We start from the raw sequence: 24,613 nt of genomic DNA, 5'->3' as shown, positions 1-24,613 counted from the left end.
GACCATTTGATGAGGTTATTTCAGTTGAGGAGTACTCTCACTGGAGTCCTTTATAAGAGGACGAAACAGAGAGAAAGACACAGAAGCTGAAAGAAAGGAAGCCACAGATGGAACGGCTAGAAGCTGAAAGCAACGAAGCCAGAAGAGAAGGGAAAGACCAGCAGACACTGGCCATGTGCCCTGCCAGAGAAGTCCCAGATCACCCACAGCCTTTCTGAAGGAAGAAGGTGTTGTCTTCATAATACATAGATTTGGGCATTTTCACGGCCTCAGAACTGTAAGCTTATAAACTAATAGATTCCCAAAGTTGAAAGCCAGCCCATTTCTGGTATATTGCATCTCAGCTACTTTAGAAAACTAAAATAGTCCCTAATGTAGAGAAACCACTAAATGGAACAGCAACAACAAAAAAGTCAATAAAATAGGATAAGAAAATGTGTTGAAATGAAGAAAAAGTAGTCTGTAGGCCAAAAGAACATGCCATGTTTCAGGAAAACTTCATATGGGAATGCTCAACACCAACATATCTTCAACTATTCAGATTCAAAGGAAAAGAATTCTTTAGGAATCCAAGAAGAAAAAGAAAATAAAGGAAGTGGTGGGAGGATCAAATCCCAGAAGATAATGGGTCTGAGAAAAAACTTCCAAGGGAAAGTCAACTCCTCCCAAGGGAGTATTTTACCAACCAAGAGGTCATTTAAATTGAAAGTCAACAGGCAGATCTTTTCAAATATGAAAGAACAGGAAATTCAGCACACATAAGCACTTTTTTTGGGGGGGTGGGGGGTGGGAACTGCTGGATAACAAAATCCAGCAAATTAAGACAAAAATCAAAATGAAGAATTCAGGAGTGGAAAGGCTCATGATAAAAAAGGACTATTGGATTGTTGATGAAGATTTAATCTTTAAATAAATTTAAATATGGAGAATTAATACAAGGCACCTATGGAAATTGGGGGTCAACTAGAATGGGATTGTTATGAATAGAGACAAAAAACAATATAGATAAAAAGGAAAGGGGGAGAAAATGCAAGGAAATGTTAGAGCTAGTTGTTCTCATTTTTCAAAGCATGGAATCAATAAATAGGGTTTAGAATTAACACGTGCTGTTAACATACACTACTCTGACTTAATGTCATTTATAATCTCCCTTTTTTAAAAAAAAAACTTAGAGGAATATTTTAGGAAGTTATTTTTTGGTGGAGAAAAAAATATTTAAATTTCAACAATTCCTAGAGCTTCACTTCAGTTTTATTCCCAAATAAAATTAAATTTAGACAGAAACACTGTCTATATAATATGCACAGAAAGAGTTCTGAGGTTCAGTTCACCTGAGGTTAATACTAGAAATGCCTGGATGTTGGGATTTGTACGTTTACACATTCTTTTTATATTTTTTGATGAGTATGTAGAAGAATTTTTACAGAAACAACAAATATATGTGGAAAATAAACTAGAAACAAATATGCGGAGATGTTAATGACTGATGCTGGGTCGTAGAAAGAAGATTGTTACTTTCTTTGTACTTTTTAAATATTTCTGGGAAAATGTGTAATTTATGCATATGATATTTCTATATCCAATTTATTCATTATTTGCTGATTAATGATGTGTCTGGCATCAGGCTGTGCTGAATAGAAGAAAAGACAAAGTCATGCTCTCTATGAGGGGACTGTGAGGCAGCAAGGACACTGAGAGAGGTATCTGTCTGTCTTTCTGTCTAAGAGTTGAAGTTCAGAGTAGAATTCCTTCACCCAGGTGCACCCATTTGAGCTGAGACATGACAATCATAGTATTTCTTAAGCGTCTAAACGGCAGGGAGGGTTTCCCAGAAGGAGACCCTGGGAATGGGGAGAGCCAGAGCAGGGGTGGCATGTTGGCTGGAGCTCAGACACGTGGGACAGGAACTTGAGGTAAAGCTGGAAAGACCGATGACAGCCTTGAATTCAGCCTAAGGAGTGTGGTGCATTTGTTAGGAGACAGTGAGCTACAGACAGGGCTGGCTACATAATGTGTGGGGCCAGAACAAAATGAAAATGCAGAGCCCCTTGTTCCAAAAAAGCAGGCAAAAAGTACCACGAAGGTACCAAAACATGAAACTTTTTCTTTTCTTCCACAGTGTCTCTCTCAACTTGTCATGACGTCTTCCTTATTTAACCTTTAACGTCATTCAAAGCAAGGAAAAAATGCAATTTTAAATTATTAGCATAAACATATCCTTCTTCCTATTGTGCATCCCCAGTATTATATGCAAATTTAAGAGCATTTAACTCATAGGTGGCATCAGTGAAAGCATACAATTTGTGTTTTGCGGCTCATCCCCTAAGGGTGCTACAAACCAGCCAGAAGAGACAAGCCAGACTCAGGAAGGTTGGTAGGAGGAAAAGAGGCTCCCCCGCCCCCCCAGGCACAGGGACAGCCCAAGGGAACGCCCCGTCAGGCTGTGTACAGACCCACCAACCCAGGTCCCCAGGGGCTCCTCTGCCCTTGTACCTTGGGGCGCACAAGCACTTGCCCCGACACTGTTGGCTTTCCCCTGCTGCTAGCCGCAGAGCCTACACACCACATGCCAGCCAGGGGTGGGCTCTGGAGAGGTCAGACTGGGCATTGCCCTTTCCCAAGGACTCACCATCCCAGCCCTCTGCATGCTGGCAACACCCAAGGGTCTTTAAACCTCTTCTCCGGATGCCCTAGGTAACTGGCTTGAGGATGGGCACTGAAATGCCACCTGCAGCCAGCCAGGCACTGCCAGCCCAGGGCAGGGAAGGCCCCACCATGCCCCCACCCGGGGCCACAGCTGGGGATGAGTGCCCACCCCCAACCCTCCCTGCATCCACCCCTGGAGCGTAACAGTGGAATGTGGGACTCTCCTGCCCATGTGGGGCCAGACAGTGTGTGAGCTGGCTGCCAAGAAGCCATCCTGGGAAGACAGGGGAGGAGGGGAACGAGATACCTGTGATCTGAGTTCCTCGGGCCCCCAGGGCTTGCTCCATTGCCCTATCAGACTTCACTAACAAAACACAAGTTCAAAGATAAAATTAAGAATTTAAAGATGGCAGCAGCAGAGCATTTCCCCCGCCCATTGTTTTAATCTCATAGGCAGCTCGCGCAGATACCGTGAAATGGCTCAGCTTAAACAACGGGAATTTATTAGCTTATGGTTTGAGACTGGGAAGATGTCCAAATCAAGGCACCGTGAAGGCAATGCTTTCTTCCCAAAGATCAGCTGCTGGCGAACCTGGGCTCCTCTGCCACATGGCAATGCACGTGGTGGCACCTCCCCATGTCTCTCTTCTCTGCCAGATTTCATTGATTTCACCTTCTTGCTTCAGTGACTTTCTCTCTGTGTGTCTGAATTCCATTCTCTTACAAAGGACTCCAATACTAAGATTAAGAACATTCTTACTGAGGTACGTCACACCTTAACTGAAGTAACCTCATCAAAAAGTCCTACTTACAATGAGTTTGCACCCCCAGGAGTGGATTAGGTTCAAGGACATGTTTTCTCTGGGGTACAGACAGCTTCAGACCACACCCATGAAGCTGGCCTTGCTGCAGAGATAACAGTAGCAAGTGACGCTTTGAGACAAATAACTGTTTGTAGTCAGGGAAAATTCCAAGGAGCTCTGTTAACAACTCCAGGCAGGATGCCAAGACTGGAAATTAGGTTTTACCAAGCAGGCAAGAATCTAGTTCTCAGACATCTGGTTAGGAGTGGAGTATGAGTCACCAGGAACAAAGCAAGAGGAGGCTTTCCCACACCAAGGGGGACAGTGGGATTTCTAGAGAATGTGTGTGTACATGTTTACATCTGCAAGTGGACTTACGTGTGTGTCTTTTCTTGGCTGCTGGAGGGCTCAGTGTTGCTACAGATGCAGACCAAAGGCAAAGAGGTGCAGCGTCAGACATAAACAGAGGGACCCAGACCACAAACACAGACAAGGCTACAAGGAAGTCACCTTTGATGTGATGTTCTGTGAGCTACATATCCCCAGAATCTAAGGGGGTGCATGCAACCATGCAACCCCCCTGCCCTGGAATAACAACAGGAGATGACATCGCATGCTGCAGGCATGGTGGCAGTATTTCTCAATGGCTGCAGTACTGTGGGATGGTTTGTAGGTAGAGGTGTCTCACTGTGTCATGGGAGTAGCGTGCAGCAGGGGTATAAATTTTGACTTGGAATCTCTTGGGTTTTTCTGGAATACCTTGGGTGGGACCTGCTTCCATGACAGTCAAGAGGACTTTTTTTTTTTTTTTTTACATTTTTAAAAAAATTAGAGTACTTGTAGGTTTACAGAACAATCATGCATAAAATACAGAATTCCCATATATCGCCTTATTAATAACACCTTGCATTGGTGTGGCACATTTATTACAATTGAAAGCACATTTTTATAATTGTTCTATTACCTATAGTCCATGGTTCAACTTAGGGTTAACTATTTGTGTTGTGTAATTCCATGCATTAAAAAAATTTTTTTTTTATTCTAGTGCTATATATAACCTAACATTTCTTCTTTTAACCATATTCAAATATAAAATTCAGTGCTGTTAATTACATTCACATTATTGTGTCACCATCATCACCACCCATTACCAAAACTCTTCCACTGTCCCAAGTAGAAATTCTGTACATTTTAGGCCTTAACTCCTGTACCGGTTTGGATGTATTATGTCCCCCAAAACGCCATGTTCTTTGCTGCAGTCTTGTGGGGACAGACATATTGGTGTTGACTAAGTTGGAATCCTTTGATTGAGTGTTTCCATGGAGATGTGACTCAGTCAAAGGGCAAGACCTTTGATTATCAAACCAGAATAACTCCTTATTCCCTACCCCTACCCCATGCCCTGAAACCTATATTCTAGATTCTGAGTCTATGAGTTTGCTTATTCTAATTAGTTCATATCAATAAGCCCATGCAATATTTGTCCTTTTATGTCTGGCTTATTTCCCTTAACATGATGTCTTCAGTGTTCACCTATCTTGTTGAATGTATCAGAACTTCATTCCTTTTTAGTGATTAATCATATTCCATTGTGTGTATATTCCACATTTTATTTATTGATTCTTCAGTTGATGGACACTTGGGTTGCTTTCATCTTTTGGCAATTGTGAATAATGCTGCTATGAACATCGGTGTATGTTCCGGTTTGCTAATGCTGCTATTGTGCAAAATACAGAAATGGATTGGCTTTTATAAAGGGAATTTATTTAGTTGTAAGTTTACAGTCCTAAGGCCATGAAAGCATCCAAATTAAGGCATCAGCAAGAGGATACCTTCCCTGAAGAAGGGCCAATGGTGTCCAGAACCTCTGACAGCTGGGAAGGCACGTGACTGGCATCTGCTGGTCCCTGGTTGTGTTTCAGCTCCTCTCTCAGCTCCTGTGCATCCTTAGCTTAGCATCTCCAAACATCCTTCTGTCCACAACTCCAAGCATGTCTGAGCATCAGCTTTCAACTGCCATCTTCAAAATGTCTCTCTCAGCTGCTCTTGGGGCATTCTGTCCTCTCTTAGCTTCTCTGGAGCAAACTCTGGGCTAGCATCTCAAACTGTTAGCTGTCAGGCACCTCTCCAAAAGTCTCTCTCAGCTGCTCTGAGCTCCTTCTGTTTGTGAGCTCTCTTTATAGGACTGCAGTGATTAAATTAAGATCCACCCTGAATGGGTAGTGTCCATATATCCATGGAAATAATTTAATCAAACGTTTCACCCACAGTTGATTGAGTCACATCTCCATGGAAACACTCAATCAAAAGATTAATGTCTGCCCTCACAAGATTGCCTTAAAGAATATGGCTTTTGGGGGACATAATTTATCCAAACCAGCACAGTGTGCAAATACCTGTTCAAGTCGCTGCTTTCAATTCTTTTGGGTATATACCAGGTCATATGGTAATTCTATATGTAACATTCTGAGAAACCACTAAACTGTCTTCCACAGTGGTTGCACCATTTTACATTCTCACCAGCAATGAACAAGTGTTCCTCTTTCCCCACATCTTCTCCAACACTTGTAATTTTCTGTTTTTTTTTTCGATAGTAGCTGTTCTAGTGGGTATGAAATGGTATCTCATCGTGGTTTTGATTTGCATTTCCCTGATAGCTAATGATGATGAGCATCTTCGTGTGTTTTTTGGCCATTTATATTTCTTCTTTGAAGATTCTTTTTTCAATTGGGTTTTTGTTATTGAGTTTGTAGGATTTCTTTATATGTTCTGGCTATTAAACCTTTATTGGATATTTGGTTTCCCAATATTTTATCCCATTTGTATAAATTGTCATTTTACTTTCTTGATAAAATTCTTTGATTTACTAAGGATTTGAATTTTGATGAGGTTCCATTTATCTATTTTTTTTCTTTTGCTGCTTGTGCTTTGGGTATAAAGTCTGAGAAACCATTGCCTAACACAAGGTCCTGAAGATGCTTCCCTACATTTTCTTCTAGCAGTTTAATAGTTCTAGATCTTATATTTAGGTCTCTGATCCATTTTGAGTTGGTTTTTATATAAGGTGTGAGGTAGGAGCCCACTTTCATTCTTTTGCAAATGGAGATTCAGTTTTCCCTGGACCATTTGTTGAAGAGACTACTCTTTCCCAATTGAGTGGTCTTTGCCTCCTTGTCAAAAATCATTTGACTGTAAATGTGAGGGTTGATTTCTGAGCCCTGAATATGATTTCATTGGTCTGTATGTCTGTCCTTGAGCCAGTACCAGACTGTTTTGATTACTGTGGCTTTATGTAATAAGTTTTAAGATTGGGAAGTAGAATCTTCTAATTTCATTCTGCTTTTTCTAGATGGCTTTGGCTATTCAGGGCCCCTTACCCTTTCATGTAAATTTGGTTATTGGCTTTTCAATTTCTGCAAAGAAGACTGTGATTGTGTCAAATCTGTAAATCGCTTTGGGTAGAATTGATGTCTTAGCAATATTTAGTCTTCCAGTCCATGAATATACAATGATCTTCCATTTCTTTAGGATTTCTTTGATTTCTTTTAGCAATGTCTTGTTGTTTTCTTTGTGCACATCCTTTACTTCTTGGCTAGATTTATTCTGAGATATTTGATTCTTTTAGTTACTATTATGAATGGATTTTTTTCTTGATTTATTTTTCTGATTGTTATTTGCTAGTGTATAGAAACTACTGATTCTGGGGTATTGATCTTGTACCCCACCACTTTCCTGAATTCATTTATTAGTTCTAGGAGCTTTGTTGTGGACCTTTCAGGGTTTTCTGTATATAGGATCATATCAACTGCAAATAGGGAAAGTTTTATTTCTCCCTTTCCAATTTGGATTCCTTTCATTTCTATTTCTGACCAAGTACACTGGCTAGAACTTCCAGTGCAGTCTTGATTAACACTGGTGAAAGTGGGCATCTTTTTCTTTTCATGATCTAAGAGAGAAGGCTTTCAGTCTTTCACCATTAAGTATGATGTTGGCTGTGGGTTTTTTGTATATGCCTTTGATCATGTTGAGGAAGTTTCCTTCTATTCCTGGTTTTCTCAGTGTTCTATCAAGAAGGGGCACTGGATTTTGTCAGTTGCCTTTTCTGCATCAATTGAGATTTATATGTGGTTTTTATCCTTCATTTTGTTAATGTGGTGTATTACATTAATTGATTAATTGAGCCACCCTTGCATACCTGGCATACATCGCACTTGATCATAGTGTATAATTCTTTTAATGTGCTATTGGATTCAGTTTGCTGGTATTTTGTTGAGGATTTTTGTATCTGCAATAAGGCATACTGGTCTGTAATTTTCTTTTTTGTGGTATCTTTATCTTGCTTCAGTATGAGGGTTGTACAGGTTTGAATGTATTATGTCCCCCCAAATGCCATTATCTTTGATGTAATCTTGTGTGGGCAGACATATCAGCATTGATTAGATTGTAATTCTTTGAGTGTTTCCGTGGAGATGCAACCCACCCAACTGTGGGTGATGACTCTGATTGGATAATTTCCATGGAGGTGTTACCCCACCCATTCAGATTGGGTCTAAATTAAATCACTGGAGCCATATAAATGAGCTGACAAACAGAAGGAACTCAGTGCAGCTAAGAGTGACATTTTGAAGAGGAGCTACAGCCAAGAGGGACACTTTGAAGAATGTACAGAAGCTGAGAGAGTAGCTGCAGATGAGAAACTGTTTGAAGACGGCTGTTGAAAGCAGACTCTTGCTCCAGAGAAGCTAAAAGAGAACAAATGCCCCAAGAGCAACCGAGAGTTACATTTTGAGAGAGGAGCTGCGGCCTAGAGAGGAATGTCCTGGGCGAAAGCCATTTTGAAACCAGAACTTGGAGCAGACGCCAGCCATGTGCCTTTCCAGCTAACAGAGGTTTTCTGGACACCATTGGCCATCCTCCAGTGAAGGTACCTGATTGTTGATGGGTTACTTTGGACACTTTAGAGCCTTAAGACTTTAACTGTGTAACCAAATAAACCCCCTTTTTAAAAGCCAATCCATTTCTGGTGTTTTGCATTCTGACAGCATTAGCAAACTAGAACAGATTTTGGTACCAGAGAAGTGGGGTGCTGGTGCTGCTGTGTTTGCAAATACCAAACATGTTGGAGCAGCTTTTTAAGTGAATAAGGGGAAGGTTCTGGAAGAATTGTGAAGAGCTTGATAGAAAAGGCCTAAACTGCTTTGAAGAGACTGTTTGTGGAAATATGGACTCTAAAGATACTTCTGATGAGACCTTGAGCAGAAATGATGGTTGTTGCAAACTGGAAGGAAGGTGATCCTTGTTTTAAAGTGGCAGAGAATTTGGCAAAATTGAGTCCTGGTGTCAGATGGAAAGCAGAATTTGAAAGCAACAACCTGGAATATTTAGCTGATGAGATCTCCAAGCAAAAAATAGAAGAAGTAGCCTGGCTTCTACTTGCAGCTTATAGTAAAATGCTACAGGACAGAGATAAACTTAGAACTGAACTCGTGGATTCAAAGAAACCAGAACAAGGGTGATGTTGGCCTTGTAAAATGAATTAAGGTGTTCTCTCCTCTTCGGTTTTTTGGGAAGAGTTTGAGCAGGATTCATGTTAATTCTAGGAATGTTTGGTAAAATTCCCTTGTGTTACCTTCTGGTCTGGGCTTTTCTTTTTTGGGAGGTTTTGGATTACTGACTCAATCTCTTTACTCGTTATTGGTTTGTTGACATCTATGTTTCTAGGAATTTTCCCGTTTCATCTAGGTCATCTAATTTATTGGCATACAGTTGTTGGTAGATCCTCTTATAGTCCTTTTTATTTCTTTGTGGCCAGTAGTGATGTCTCCTTTTTCATTTCTGATTTTATTTATTTGCATAATCTCTTTTTTTCTTTGTCAGTCTAGCTAAAGGTCATCAGTTTTATTGATTTTTTCAAAGAACCAACTTTTAGTTTTGCTGATTCTCTCTATTGCTTTTTTAATTCTCTATTTCATTTATCTCCACTCTAATTTTTATCGTTTTCTTCCTTCTGCTCACATTTGGTTTAGTTTGCTCCTTTTCTAGTTTTCTCAGTTTTGAGGTTAGGTATCTGATTTGAAATATTTCTTTTTTAATGTAAGAATTTAGAGCTATAAATTTCCCTCTCAGAACTGCCTTTGCTGGGTCCCATAAGATTTGGTATTTTGTATTGTCATTTCATTCCCCTCAAGATATTTCCTAATTTCTCTTGTGAGTCCCTCTTTAACCCATTGGTTGTTTAAGAGTGCATTGTTTAATTTCCACATATTTGTGAATTTTCCATTTCTCCCTCAATTATTGATTTATAGCATCATTCCATTGCAGTTGGAGAAGATACATTGTGTGATTTCAATAGCTTTGAATTTATTGAGACTTATTTTGTAACCTAAGCTGTGGTCTGTCCTGGAGAATGATCCATGGGCACTCAGGAAGAATGTATATTCTGCTGCTGTTGGGTGCAGTGTTCTACAGATGTTTCTTGGGGCTAGTTGATTTCAAGTATCATTTGAGTCTTGTATTTCCTTATTATATGTCTAGATGTCCTATGCATTATTGAGAGTGGAGTATTAAAGTCTCCTACTATTAACACTGAACCATCAGTGTTTCCCTTCAAATCTGTCAATATTTGCTTCATGTATTTTGGGACTCTGCTGTTAGGTGCGTGTATTTTTTTTTAGTTGTTACATCTTCCTGTTTAATTGACCCCTTTGTCAGTATGTAATGACCATCTTTGTCCCACTTAACAGTTTTTTACTTAAATTCTATTTTATCTGATATTAGTATAGCCACTCCAGCTCTCTTTTGGTTACTACTTTCATGCTATATTTTTTCCATCCTTTCACTTTTAATCTACTGTGTCTTTCATTTAACATGAGTCTCTTGTAGACAGCATATAGGTGGACCATGCTTTTTTTATTTTAAATTCAGTTTTATTGAGATATATTCACATACCATACAGTCATCCGTGATGTACAATCAACTGTTCACAGTGCCATCATATAGTTGTGCATTCATCACCCCAATCTATTTTTTGAACATTTTCCTTATACCAGAAAGAATAAAAAATAAAAATAAAAAAGAACACCCAAATCATCCCCCCCCCATCTCGCCCTATTTTTCATTTAGTTTTTGTCTCCATTTTTCTACTCATCTGTCCATGCACTAGATAAAGGGAGTGCGATCCACAAGGTTTTCACAATCACACTGTCACTGCTTGTAATCTACATTGCTATACAGTCATCTTCAAGAGTCAAGGCTACTGGGTTGCAGTTTGATAGTTTCAGGTGTTTAGATCTAGCGATTCCAATACATTAAAACCTAAAAAGGGTTACCAATATAGTGCCCACCAGAGTGACCTCTCGACTCCATTTGGAATCTCTCAGCCACTGAAACTTTCTTTTGTTTCATTTCACATCCCCCTTTTGGTCAAGAAGATGTTCTCAGTCCCACGATGCCAGGTCCAGATAAATCCCCAGGAGTCACATCCTGCATTGCCAGGAAGATTTATACCCCTGGGAGTCAGTGGACCATACTTTTTTATCCATTCTGCCAATCTCTGCCTTTTAACAGGAGAGTTTAATCCATTTATATTTAAAGTCACTACTGACAATGCAAGACTTTCTTCTACTGTTTTGCTATTTAGTCTTTCTAAGTCTTAAACCTTTTTTGTCCAGTTCTTCTCTTAATGCCTACTTTCGTGTTTATTTTATTTTTTTGTATTGTACCACATTGAGACCCTTCTCATTTCTTTCTGGATATGTTTTTCGTATATTTTCCTTGTGGTTATCATGGGGTTAAAATTTAACATCCTATATATATAACATTCATATTTGACTTGCTACCAACTTGTCTTCGATAGCCTATGCATACGTTGTTCCTATACCTCTCCATCCCACAACTTTTTTTTTTGTAGTTGTTAGAAATGTTGTCTTTGCACATTGTATACCCAGAACCATAGGCTTTTCATTACTTTTTATGCATTTGCATTTTAGAAACTGTGGGAAGTAAGAAGTGGAGTTACATACCAAAAATATGATACAGTAATACCGGCATTTATAATTACCCAAATGGTTACCTTTACTGGAGATCTTTATTTCTTTATGTCACTTTGAATCCCTATCTAGTATCCTTTCCTTTCAGTCTGAAGAACTCTCTTTAGCATTGCTTGTAGGGCAGATCTTGCGATGAACTAGTGTAGGGCAGGTGATGAACTCTCCCAGCTTTTTTTGTCTTGGAATGTCTTAATCTCACCCTCATTTTTGAAAGAAATTCTCACCAAATATAAAATTCTTGGTTGATGTGCCAGCTTGGATATATTATGTCCCCCCAAAAGCCATATTCTTTAATGCAATATTGTGGGGGGCAGATGTATTAGTATTGATTAAGTTGAATCCTTTGGATTAGGTTGTTTCCATGGAGATGTGACCCACCCAACTGTAGGTGATAGCTCTGATTAGATAATTTCCACGGAGGTGTGGCCCCACTCATTCAGTGTGGGCCTTGATTAGTTCACTGGAGCCCTATAAAAGCTCAGACAGAAGGAGCTCACTGCTAGAACAACTGAGAGTGACATTTTGAAGAGGAGCTGCAGCTAAGAGAGGACAAAACACCCCAAGAGCAACATTTTGGAGAACACCATTTTGAAACGCAACCTGGGGGCAAGTGGACGCCAGCCATGTGCCTTCCGAGCTAACAAGAGATTTTCCGGACGCCAATGGCCATCCTCCAGTGAAGGTACTCAATTGTTGATGGACACTTTATGGCCTTAAGACTGTAACTTTGTAACCAAATAAGCCCCCTTTATAAAAGCCAATCCATTTCTGGTGTTTTGTAAAATGGCAGCATTAGCAAACTGGAACAACCCTGATTCTGAAAAGTTAATTCCTATACCAATGGTGGGTTTCAAAGAACTTCTCTGAAGATTGAAAGCTCAAGATCAGATGACTAAGGAACATTAGACCAGACTAGATAGCGTATCTGAAGATGTTAGTGACTTACAGAAGAATCAGACTACAACTATGGCCCAAATTGCACAATACAAGAGGAAACTTATGGATCTTTCTCATAGAATCCTACAGGTCCTAGTCAAACAGAAAATTCAGAGGACAAGTGGTTATGCCATCCAGGCGGATGAAGAGCAGTTATGAGTTCAGCTAGATACAATTCAGTGTGAACTAGATGCACCTACTCAGTTCGAGGGCTGACTAAATGAACTGATGTCCCAAATCAGAATGCAGAATCATTTGGGGGCAGTCATATCTGAAGGAAGATATTGCATAGACACAGGTCTGTTAGGAAAAATCAAGCAGCATTTAAAACAACAGGAATGCCTTAGCCACTTAATTAGCATCATAAAAGATGATCTAGAAGATATCAAGTTGGTAGAACATAGACTGAATAAAGGCATCCACATCAGAGATGGTGTCTCCAGTTGACAGTTCACAGCCTTGTGCTAGAGATTTAAGACATTCATCCTCTTATTGCATCAGGCCTTCCTTAAGAAGAAAACTGACCACATGGAGGAAATAAAAAAAAGAAAACAACCCTCTGCTGGCTTGGTTTCTGAGAAGGTTACGTAATAAATTACTGTTCATCAAATCTGAATAACAAGTTACCTCACAGCTCTTCAAAGGTAGCTTTGAAAGATTTATATCTAAAAGCTGTATTTACTTTTAAAAAGAGAAGTACGTAATTACCAAATAGTACTAGTGTACATTTTTACAACAGCATTGTTCTTAAAAATAGTCAGTGTTTAATGCTTATTCTCCATCGAGTCTATAGTCTACTTTCCATAGCAAGTAAATATGAGCTGTCTACTTTGCACGTAGCAAAGATTGTATAATTACTTGGATGCTGGAGATTGTACTTCCGAGTGTAAATGTATATCTTTTTTTATATTTGTGAATTCATTTATGGGAGGAGTAAAGAAAATCCAAGAGTATTTAATGATTAATGCATTTTTCTTTTCATTCCATAAATATTTTAAAATACATTTTTATATTATTTTACTTATTTGGAATTTACAGAACATACCTAAGCAATTAGGATATAACAAAATTACTTATCATTTTTGCAATCTTTTTGTTTTTTTAACCTTTTTATTTCTAAAAAGAGGAAAACATGTAAATAAATTCTTGATTTGTAATGACTTTAAAAAAAACTAAGGGGCAAAGTGGGAATTTAAAAAGGTTATGATTCATATCACAGAGAAAGGGCCAGTTTCCTTCATGTTCACAAATCTCCTGCAAATCAGTGACAGAGAGACCAATAATTCAGTAGAAAAATGGGGCCAAGAGTACAGACAGTTAACAGGCAAGGAAATACAGAGGACTCTTAAATATAGAAAAAGATACTCGATCTTGAGTAGAAGAAATGCAAATTAATATTAGCCTGAGGTGTAATTTTTTCACTTATGAATTTGATAAAAGTCCAAGAATGTGATGCCCTGGTGGACGAGGCTGTGGGGAAGCAGTGACGATGGCTGTGTGACTTGGTACAGCCCCTAGCGTGGGCTCTTTGGCAGTTTCTATCATAATTACAAATATATTGTCCCTTTGTGCCAGGTCTCTTCTGCTGCCCCTTCAGATCTGCCTTCCCCCTTCTCCACCCTTTATTTTGTTTGGGGCACTTGTCCTATATGACAGAACCATCAGCACCCTTTCCCTGTGGCTTTGCATGGGGTTTAGCCAATGGGGAGCCCCAAGTAGGAGAAGGGAGAGAGGACTGTGAGGATATTTATTCCTCAGCCCCCTCCTTGCATGAACCTTGGGCTTGAGTTTCCCATCACACTCACACACACACACCACCACCACCACCACCACCACCACCACAGCCTTCTTCCAAGTTCCAGTATCAGCTCCTCCCCCTTTCCCCTTCAAACCCTGGGTAGGAACAGCCCATCATTGTCAGCTCAAGGTACTGCATTCTCCCTTGTGGTTTTCCCTACAAGCTCACACATTTGTAAATAGTCCCTGGATTAAAGCCTTCCTCAAAACATCCTAACTTCAGTGCAATTTCCTGCTGGGATCCTGATTGAATTGCCCTTTGCCTGGCAATCCAATCCTACTTCTGGAAAGTTTTCCTACACCTATGCTTGCATATGTGCCAAAAGATGCATGTCCAAGATTATTCATTGCAGAAAAGATTGGAAACAACTCAAATGTCCCATCAGTAGGGCACTAGTTAAATAAATGAAGGTATATCCATAGAATGGAATACTATGCAGCTATTTAAAAAACAGAAACAAGGAAATTCTCTCTGGTGCTGATGTGGAAAGATCTCCCCAATATATTTTTAAGTAATAAAAACTTTATTTATTTATTTATTTATTTTTGGTAAAATGGGGAGGGATAAGAATATATATTTGTGTTTGTTTATGCGTAAAGAAATTCTGAAGGATTCACAAAAAAACTAATAAAGGTAATTTTATAAAAGGAATGAGATTTATCACTTTACTTTTTTGTATGCTTAAAATTTTTTGAATCAAGAGAATGTATTACCTGCTCAAAAAGTTAAACTTAAGAATTTCTCTCTAAAGAAGGGATTGGTCAAAGAAGCTAAGATGAGGTTGCCCTTAGCACTGGGGTAACGGGTAGGGCTGGGGCAGGGCAGAGGAAGCTGGGAGCCAGGAATTTCTCTGTTTCTTCCTGGTCCCCCGTCTTGTCTTTGCCTGTTCTTATCTGCAATTTAGTTAAACACTTCAGAATTGTAATGATCTAATATTTGTTTCCTTTCAGATGTGAAAGTAAAGCAATGACCAAAAATAACAAAGATGCTTTTAAGCCAGAATGCCTCAGCCATCAGACCATTTAATTTGTATCCCTGGGGTAAGTGCTACTTTTTATCATTGCTCTGGAGGAAAACAGTTCACCTCATCACAGAGAGCCCTTTTGGGGAATAGCAAGCTGATTTCCCTAGAATTAGATGGAAAATAGAAAGGAAGCCTGTGCTGGTGGTTCGGGTTCCATATGGGTTGCTACCCTATTGTTAATTTAAGGAAAATAAACAAATAAATAAGAATGATAATGATAGGAAATATCCTCCTAAGTAATTTGAAGAATAATTTCTCTTGATACCCTCCCTGTAACCCAGGGTGGAGTTTATCACTCTATTCCTATAATTGGGAGGAGGCCAAACCCCTTGTCTCCTACCACATCCCACCAAACTGAACAGTTGATCCTGAACTTTGGTTCTGACACTTCATTTATGGTCAATTTTTTTTCTGTAGTCTATTCATTAGTGCCTTTTCTCTGCCTTTCTTCTGATTCCATTTCAGAATCACTGCATCATCTGTTCGAGGGTTTATGAGGAGGAGACCCATGAGTGTGGGGTGGGTGGTCTCTGTCTCCTAAATGCCAGTACCCTGCCCCCAGGCACTGTGACAACCAGAAAACAATGCCCCACATACCTGCACCGACCGCAGGGAGTTCAGAACCACCAAATCCTATTGCAAGCACCCATTTCTTCTTCCTGTCCACTGCCCTTCATAAATGTCTTTAACCCCAGAGTTTACTATTTCCCAACATGCTTATTCATACTCTGAGGATTTTTCCAGTTGGATGACTGCTCTCAGGACAATCCCCCAATCAGCCTAGCCTGTGTTGTGAGTGCCAGCTCCAAAACAAGATCCACTAAGAACACAATCCTTGGGCCAAGTGCTATGGGTACTCTGTTGACTATCTAAGACCATTTGCTTGAGCATATTTTCAAGTGCAAGAAATTCTCTTCTGGTATTAATATGTGTATGTAAAAAAATCCCAGACTCAAAGCAATAATTAGAGGTTGAATCCAGAGAAAACTGTTGCTGTTCTAACACGTTTTTCTTTCTCCTAGTGTATATCAGCCTTCTGTTTGGTACTTCACATGCTTTGACTGGTAAGATTTTCTTGGTTTGACTAAATTTTGTATAAGGGTCAAAGTAAGTTTGGGGGCAAACATTCAGAAGACTATATGGGAAATTTGATTTCTGATCCCAGATCTGTTGCCCATTGTACTGGAATCCTTTTTCTCAAATACCTTGTAAAAGGAGGTAAAATTGGCCAGCTCTGGTTTCTACATATGTCTCACAGAACTATTGCGGGAAATGAACACTAGGGATCATTTTAAAACCCCTTAAAAGAATATTCAACTCCTAATATTCTACTAATAGAAGAATGAGGAGACACAGACTATGCCAAACAAAACAGGATCCAGGAATCATTTCTCTGTATTTTGCATTCTACCACCTGTAGCTACCAGAAAAAGGAAAACAATTTTCCTAATTAAATTTATTGCCTATATATATAAATCTGTCCATAAAACTTCATTAACTGCCTGGTCTTATGCTAAGCACTGGGAATGAAGAGTTGGTAACCAAGAAACAAACGCCCATGTCTTAACCGTAGGAAACTCAGATGCTCTTAAAAAAAACCTAACCTTGGTTTTGTCATAACATTGTGACAGCATTGAATTATTTATTTGAATATGGTTAGAGGGGGAAATAAGAAAGAAAAAAAAAAAACTTAACTATATAAGGTAGAATTTGACAAGTGTACCTTTAGAGGCTGATCTGCCTCAGCCACTTCCCAGCTGTATGGCATTGCCTCCCTTGACTTTTCCATTTCACAGTCTGTATAATGGGTCTACTAAGAGTATGTTCCCAGTAAAATGAATTGAAAAAAAAGAAAAAAAGGGGGGGGTATTTTCCTCAGCATTTTGGGGATGAAATACCTGGGAAGTGCCCGTGTGGGCACACATTATATGCCCTCCCCTCAGCAATGGGGGCAGTAAGTGCTGTGGGGAATTCGGAGGGGAAGCTTGCAGTGGGCTGAGCTACATCAGGAGGACTTCCGGGAGTTGCTGGGAGTTGGGTTGAGAGTTATTTTGGTCCAGTGCTCCACTGACAGAGATAATTGGGTGAGTGCCTTTGTCCAAATTCTGTTTACAGAGAGCCAAGTCCCTGCTACCTAAGCTTGTGTCCCCTGACAATGTGTTCCTCATTAATTAATTTTATTAGCTTGTTTTTCTTGTCCAGTAGAACCGTTTCCTTCCCCTGTTTCCGTGACCCCTGGGGCTCCTGGGTGGGCTTCCCTGCAGGAGGCCTGGGCTCCTGCTCTCAGGGCACAGATTGAACAGTGGCCAAAATACAACCCTTGATTTCAAACATCAATTTTTTTTTCTTCCCCACCCACCCCACCTTCTCTGTTCTCTTTAGATTTTTCAGATGAATCTTGCATTTTAAAGATGGCATTACAAAATTTCCGGTCCATCTTATCGTGGGAGTTAAAAAACCATTCCATTGTGCCAACTCACTATACATTATGGTACACAATCATGAGGTTGGTTCAACATTTCATTTTTTCTCTTGCTGAGCCTATTACCTTTTCAGTTATATGGGGGATGGGGGAAGAGGCAATCTTACTTGTGATATACTAAACGTTTTTGCTTTCTGTTTCCTCCTCCTCCCCCTCCTGCTCCTCCTCCTTCTCTTTAATTTAGAGACCTAGAAGGCCAAAGACAAAATGTTCTTCCTTTTTTTGTTTTGTTTTGTTTTGTTTTGTTTTAGGGTCTTGGTTTTATTCTGCTTCTTTATTTGTATGGCTCTGCACAAATCGCACATGGTTCTATTTGCCATAATTTGAGAGGGCTTTTTGAAGTACAGAAGGGCAATGCTGTCCTCCTTGAGTTTCCACTTTTAGAATTCTGGCTTTTCTTAACAAATAATTTTTTTCAGAGGAATTTAGGCTCAATTTATCAGTATTCCTTTTTTTTTTTTTTTTTTTTTTTTTTTTTAATGTACCACATTTTGTTTATCTGTTCATTTGCTGTTGGACACTTGGGTTGTTTCCAGCTTTGGGCTATTGTGAAGAATGCTGCTTTAAACATTGGTATGAGTGTCTGCTTGCAACCCTGTTTTCACTCTCTTTAGGTATATACCTCGAAGCAGGATTCAAAGGTTGTATGATAATTCTATATTTAATGTTTTGAGAGTCCACCATAGTGGCTGTACCATTGTACATTCCCATGTAAATGTAAAATGGGAATTTTACAGACACTAGGGTTCCAGTTTCTCCACATCCTCTTTAACAGTTGTTATTTTCCATTTTTTTAGTATTAGGCATCCTTGTAGGAGTGAAAAAGTATCTCATTGTAGCTTTAATTCACATTTCCCTCATGGCTAATGATATTGAGCATCTTTTCATGTGTTTGTTAGTCATTCGTATATCTTTGGAGAAATGTCTTTTCAGGTCCTTTGTCCATTTTCAATTGGGTTGTTTGTCTTTTTTGGTATTGTACTGTAAAAGTCTTTATATATTCTCAATTTTAAACCCTTATCTGATACATGTTCAATAAATATTTTCCCCCATTCCATAGATTGCCCTTTTACTTTCTTGGTAATTTCCTTTGATGCAGCCCAGACTTGAATAGGCTGGGTTCATAATCTGGCTTGGTCATTAATCAGCTGTGACATTGAGCACAGAGCTCAGCCTCTCTAAGCCAATAGCTCCTACTTAGGGCTGGCTGCAAAGATGAATGACATAATAGATGCAGCATTCTTTGCTTTCTTTTTTCCACCATCACCTTCATATGTCCTTGCTTGGCCCACTAGCCCCTTGGAGCATCCTTTTGTTGACTGTTAATGGCTTAGCTTTTGTTGCTCCTGATGACAGACCAGTGAGGGGCCTCTTGTAAGTTTCTCTTTGGTGTCTGCAGAGTCTTAAAGTTTCTCCCAACGTTGCACAGTCACATGTATCCCCCACCTACCTCTCTAAGACTCAGGAGATCTAATGTCTGTGTTCTTCCAAAAATAGCACAAGCAGGGCTGACTTAGGGCTGGACGCTGTGGTCCTCAGCCAGGAAGTGAGGGAGTTTTAGGGAGTGCACTCATGATTGTCCCATAGGCGCAAGGAGATCTGGGACCTCTACCAGTAAAGCCCAAGTTTTGTTCATTCATTCATTCGTTCGTTCGTTCATTCATTCATTCATTTGTTCATTCATTCATTCACCTAGCAAATGTTTACCGCACACCTACTAACATGCCAAGAGGCTCTGTCATTAACACAGGTCCCCATCCTTCTGAAAATAGGCAGAGACCTCAATAAACAAATAAAAGTATAATGTGGCAGGTAGTGGTAAATGATATGAAGAAAAATAAAGAGGGGACAGAGGGATCAGGTAGGGGATAGGGATGGGAAGGCTATTTTACATGAAGTAATTAAGGAAAATGATTTGCTACCATGTTATTTGAGTAGAGTCCTAAAGGAAATGGGGAAGGGGTTCTCGCAGATAAATGTGATTCTTGTTCCATAAATGCTCAAGTTTTTCCTTTTCCATTTCTTTTTCTTTCCAAGTAAACCAGAAGATATGAAGATTGTTGAGGACTGCACAAATATCACGAGACCAATATGTGACCTCACAGATGTGTGGGAACACATGCACGAGACCTACATCCCCAAAGTAATAGGATTCAGAGGGAACACGGAGGTGGTCACTTGCGTAGGCAATTTATTCCTGGCCACGGACAGTGAGTTGATCCCTGTTTATCTTCATCCTCCTCCTCCTCAAGCACATCACCATTTTCTGATTAGGCAGGTCGGCAGGGGGGTTTCAGACTCGGAGCTAAGTTCACCTCCTGCCCCTGCCACTTCCTGGCTCTGCCAACGTGAATTCATTCCTCTGCCTCTCTGAGCCTCGGTTTTCTTATCTGAAAACACCATACTTTACGGGTTATTATTAAACGCCTGGGTAGGGCAGGCACTCAGTTAGGAGGGGCTGCTGGTTTTCTGTTTGTTTCATAGCCTGGCAGGAAGTGGGGGGTGAGGTTCACTTGGACTCACGCCTGCGTCCGAGCTGCCACAACCCTTCCGGCCAGGGTTTTCCTTAATCCCACAACTCCATCCCCAAGTCATAACCCAAGGCTCTCGTCCCCATGAGCTCCCAGGTGTGCACGCACCTTAGGGCTACAAGCGCGGGGAAGAAGCCTGGAGCCCGGGGGACCGTCTGCCCCTTCTTTTTGCCCCAGTGATTGCAGTTGGCTGCCTAAGACCCTTGTGTTAACAGCTCCAAGGCAATTAATTGCTATTAGCCCTCAACCAGGCTCTGTTCCTTTCTCTCTCTCTGTGTGTGTGTGTGTGTGTGTGTGTGTGTGTGTGTGTGTGTGTATGGTTACATAAATACACAACATAAAATTTGGCATTTTAACCATTTTTAAGTGTACAATTTAGTGGAATTAATTACTTTTACAATATTATGCTACTAACCCCACCTTCCATTATTAAAACTTTTCATCCCCCGAAACAGAAACTCTGTACCCTTTAAGCAATACTTCCCTACCCCACCCCCACCCTCCAGCCCCTAGTAACCACTAATATTCTTTCTGCCTGTGAATTTGTTTATTCTAGATATTGCATATAAGTGAGTCATACAATACTGTCCCTTTTCTGCCTGGCTTATTTCACTTAGCATAATGCTTTCAAGGTTCACCCATGTTGTAGCGTGTATCGGAATGTCATTCCTTCTTATGGCCAAATAGCATTCAATTATATGAGTATGCCACATAACATTTATCAGGTCATCTGTAATAGATACTTGGGTTGTCTCCACCCTTTGACAATTGTGAGTAATGCTACTGTGAACAGCGGTGCATAAGTATCTGAGTTCCACTTTTCAATTCTTCCGGCTGTTTACCTAGGAGTAGGATTGCCAAGACATGTGATGAATATATTCTTAGTTCTTTGAGAAACTGCTCAACTGTTTCCACAGCAGCTGCACCATTTTACATTCCAACCATCAGTACCCCCAAAATTCCAGTTGCTTCACATCCTTGCCAGCAGCTGTTATTTATTTATTTATTTTTAATAATCATATCCTGGTGGGTGTGAAGTGATAGCTCATTGAGGTTTGATTTCAGGCTCCATCACTTTTTTCACTTTCCTAATTTGCCACCTATTTCTAAGAGAAAGATACCACTTCAGCTCCCATTATAGACAGCGTGGGTGTGTACAAATTTGTGTGTGCTCAGCAGAATGGTAGTGATTCCCTACAGTTTGGATGCATATGAGATTTGCTGGAATTTCCTTCAAAAACGAAAGAAAAGCACAATTCATAGATCACAGTATTCATACTGTTAAAGAAAATATATTAAAGTAATAATGAGATTGTGCTTTTTGTTAATCAAAATGGGAAATATTAAAAACACATAAATGCCCAGGTTTCAAGGGAATGCAGAGAGTGTGATTTGGTACCCTCTTTCTGAAGGTATCAAGAGGTATGTATTAAAAACCTTAATATGTGCCTCCTCTATTCCCGAATTCCTCTCTAGTAATTTGTCCTAAAGAAATAATGAAGGTCGAATACAAAGATTTAGCTTCAAAAATACTCACTGACACATTGATTATATTCAGAAAAATTGAGACAATCTAAATATGCAGAACAGTGAGTCTGGGAGGTCATGGTACAGCCACTTTGTGAAATGAAATTAGCCATGAAAAATGAAGATGTAGATCAGGGCTCGGCAGACTTTCTTTAAAGGGCCAGATAAAAAACATTTGAGACTTTGCAGGCCACATATGGTCTCTGTCTTGTAGTCTTCATTTATTTTTTTACAACTCTTTAAAAAATAAAAACCATTCTTAACTCCCAGACTTTGCAAAAATCCAACCTGCAGGCTATAGTTGGCCAGCCCTTTATGCAGATAAGTAGTTATGGATATGTTTATGAAAAACTGTTAAGGGAAAAAATATATTCATGCAGAATGTGTGGGTAAGAACAATTCTGTTTTAGTTTATTTATATGTGCGTAAAAAGAGTAACCACTTTCAGGGATAATTTTATATCTGCATTTTCTAATGTTTCTACAATGATTATGTGTTATTGTAATATGGGGGAGGGGAAGAGGCATTTTAAATTTTGTGTTTAGAATACAGCCTGAAAATTGGGAAAGTGACTAACTTCCTTCCCAGTATCTGTCCTCAATTTCTTGTGGTGATGTTAAACAAATGACTTTGTTTTTATTGTTTTTAGTTTTTCACCAGCACATGCTACAAGTTGGTTAAAAAAGAAATAGCTGTAATGAAATAAAAGTGTGTTATGACAATGGGGGGACATTATCGTTATGTCATCATTGACTGACGTTGGGGTTTGTCTCTGATTTTATTTTTTAAACAGTGTCTTTTGAACCACCAGAGTTCGAGATTGTTGGTTATACAGACCATATGAATGTGATAGTAAAATTTCCACCCTTCACTCCTAAAATGCTAGATTATTTATCGCTTGTCATTGAAGAACAGTCAGGGGAGATTGTTAAGAAGGTAAGTGCCTCTGGTATTAAGATCGAAACAGTCCAGAGTTGGCAGGGAATGCACTTGATGCCCTTATCTTTTAAAAAAAGAAATTCATAGTTGCACAATTAAAAACTAAGAGGTCTGGGCTTCAGTGCAGCCTGACTTTAGGAAAGAAGTCTCCACATTTCATTCATTGCAGAAATATGTTCACCTAGCCCAGCAGTGCAGTCACTTGCACAACATCAAGGGACACGCTGAAGAGAGGGAGGTTTGTGGTGTGGACAGGAGAGCAGCCAAGTGTCTGCAAATGTCCAGGGCAGGGTTTCTTCGAAAGGAGTGGTTTGGCCAAGCCGCCCATCACATGAATCAGTCTCTGACCCTCAGCACTTATAACAAAGGAAGTGGTTCTGTCTGGCTCCTCTGTCCCCCCCTGGTTTCCTCAAAGGACCTACCTGAATGTCAGTAACCTCGAAGCAGTCCTGCTGTCAGTCCGGCCTGGGTCTTTGATCTCTCCTTGCTTTGGAATGCTGGAATGGGCAGAAACGGACAAACGGCACTCACCCGCTGTGACAGCAGCTGCCGTTTGCCTGGCCCTTTGCCGTTACGAAACCTTTGCAGGTGTACCGGCCCTCAGGATATCATGGGCAGGGGCATTTCAGGAAGTTCAGAGCCTTGATGCTGGAGTGGGCCTGGTGGGTTTGAAAACTGGCAGGGAGAGGTGGCTGGAGTGGATGATGGGGAAGGATAAAGGAGATGAGGTCAGAGAGGTAACGGGAAGCCGGGTCAAGTATGGCTTCTAGGGGACGGAGTCCTTGGAGGGCTTGGGGACCACCCTTGGAGGACGTCAGGTGGTGGGGCGACATGAGCTGACCAACACTGACGGGGCATCCTGGCTGCTGTGTTAAGGGCTGACTCTAGGGGACAAAGGCAGAAGCAGGGGACCAGTTCAGAGGCTATTGCTGTAATCCAGGTGAAAAGTGGGGGTGTGGGGACGTGATCAAGCTCTGCATATATTTGGCAAGTAGAGCCAACAACATTTTCGGATAGATTAGGTGGGCAGCTTAGGAGAGAAAGAGTTGTTACGACTGAAGCACTTTCAGCATGAGCTACCGGATGGACAGTTTGGGGGAATATGAATAGGGCAGGTGGGGGTGGTATCAGTAGTTCCGTTTTGGAACTACTGTATGGGAGAGGTGTTGAGCACAGTCTGGAGATCAGGGGACAACTCATAGCCAGAGAGTTGTCCCTGGGGAGTCCTTGGCTTCTTGGTGTTTTCTGAATACCGCGAGACCAGTGAGATCACCAAGACATGGACGTGCAGAGAGAATAGACGGATTCCCAAGGCGGTGGGGTCCCACGGTGCACCAAAACTTGGAGATGCAGAAATGAGGAAGAAACAGCAAAAGGAACTGAGAAGGAGCAGCTGGCATAGTAGGAGGAGAAGCAGGGGAGAGTGGTCTCCTGGCACCCGAGAGAAGAAAGTTCCAGAAGGAGAGTGAGCTCTGGGATCAGATGCTGTAAACGGGGCAAGATAGATGAGGACTACAAGTTGGTGATTGAATTTAGCGACCTGGAAATCAGGTGACCCGGATAAAGCAGCTTGGGTGGAACGGTAGGGCAAAGACCTGCTTGAAATGGGTTCAGAAGAGTCAAGGAGAAGGAAAATAGGAGACAGGAAGGAGAGCTAGTTCTTCTAAGGGGTTTTTCGATCAAGGGAAGGAGAGCCTTGCTGGGGTAGCTGTAGGGGAAGGTAGTGTCAAGGGAGGGATTTTTTAAGATGGGAGAAATGAAGGCATGCTCATGTACAGGTGGTATGCTGGGGGGGGAGAGTGGGGGGTGTGCTGGGTCCGTGTCCAGGCAGTGAGAGTGGGTGGGAGCTCGTGAGCACCCAGAGGAGGTGGCGTGGGCT

The 24,613-nt window shown here is 40.6% G+C and overlaps 1 protein-coding gene across 10 annotated transcripts in view; it reads left to right on the top strand.

Annotated features, from left to right (window-relative positions):
* IFNAR2 (interferon alpha and beta receptor subunit 2) overlaps positions 1 to 24,613 on the top strand; it is a 50,931-nt gene that overhangs the window by 13,067 nt on the left and 13,251 nt on the right. For 6 of the 10 annotated variants that reach the window (XR_005216297.1, XM_037832357.1, XM_037832365.1 and 3 more), the window contains 5 exons: positions 15,182 to 15,271; positions 16,278 to 16,319; positions 17,638 to 17,761; positions 19,775 to 19,947; positions 22,589 to 22,731. Coding sequence is in view for 9 of the 10 variants with exons in the window: in XM_037832357.1 (XP_037688285.1) it covers positions 15,217 to 15,271; positions 16,278 to 16,319; positions 17,638 to 17,761; positions 19,775 to 19,947; positions 22,589 to 22,731 (537 nt within the window). In the remaining variant the exon portion in view is untranslated. Of the gene's footprint in view, positions 1 to 12,182; positions 15,272 to 16,277; positions 16,320 to 17,637; positions 17,762 to 19,774; positions 19,948 to 22,588; positions 22,732 to 24,613 lie in introns of those variants that run through there. The other 4 variants (XM_037832382.1, XM_037832392.1, XM_037832374.1 and 1 more) reach the window with 3 other exon arrangements.

Source organism: Choloepus didactylus, chromosome 1 (assembly GCF_015220235.1).
Source record: "Choloepus didactylus isolate mChoDid1 chromosome 1, mChoDid1.pri, whole genome shotgun sequence".
Lineage (NCBI taxonomy): Eukaryota > Metazoa > Chordata > Mammalia > Pilosa > Megalonychidae > Choloepus > Choloepus didactylus.
The sequence above is the reverse complement of the archived record's forward strand: the minus strand, read 5'-3'. Positions and strand labels throughout refer to the sequence as shown.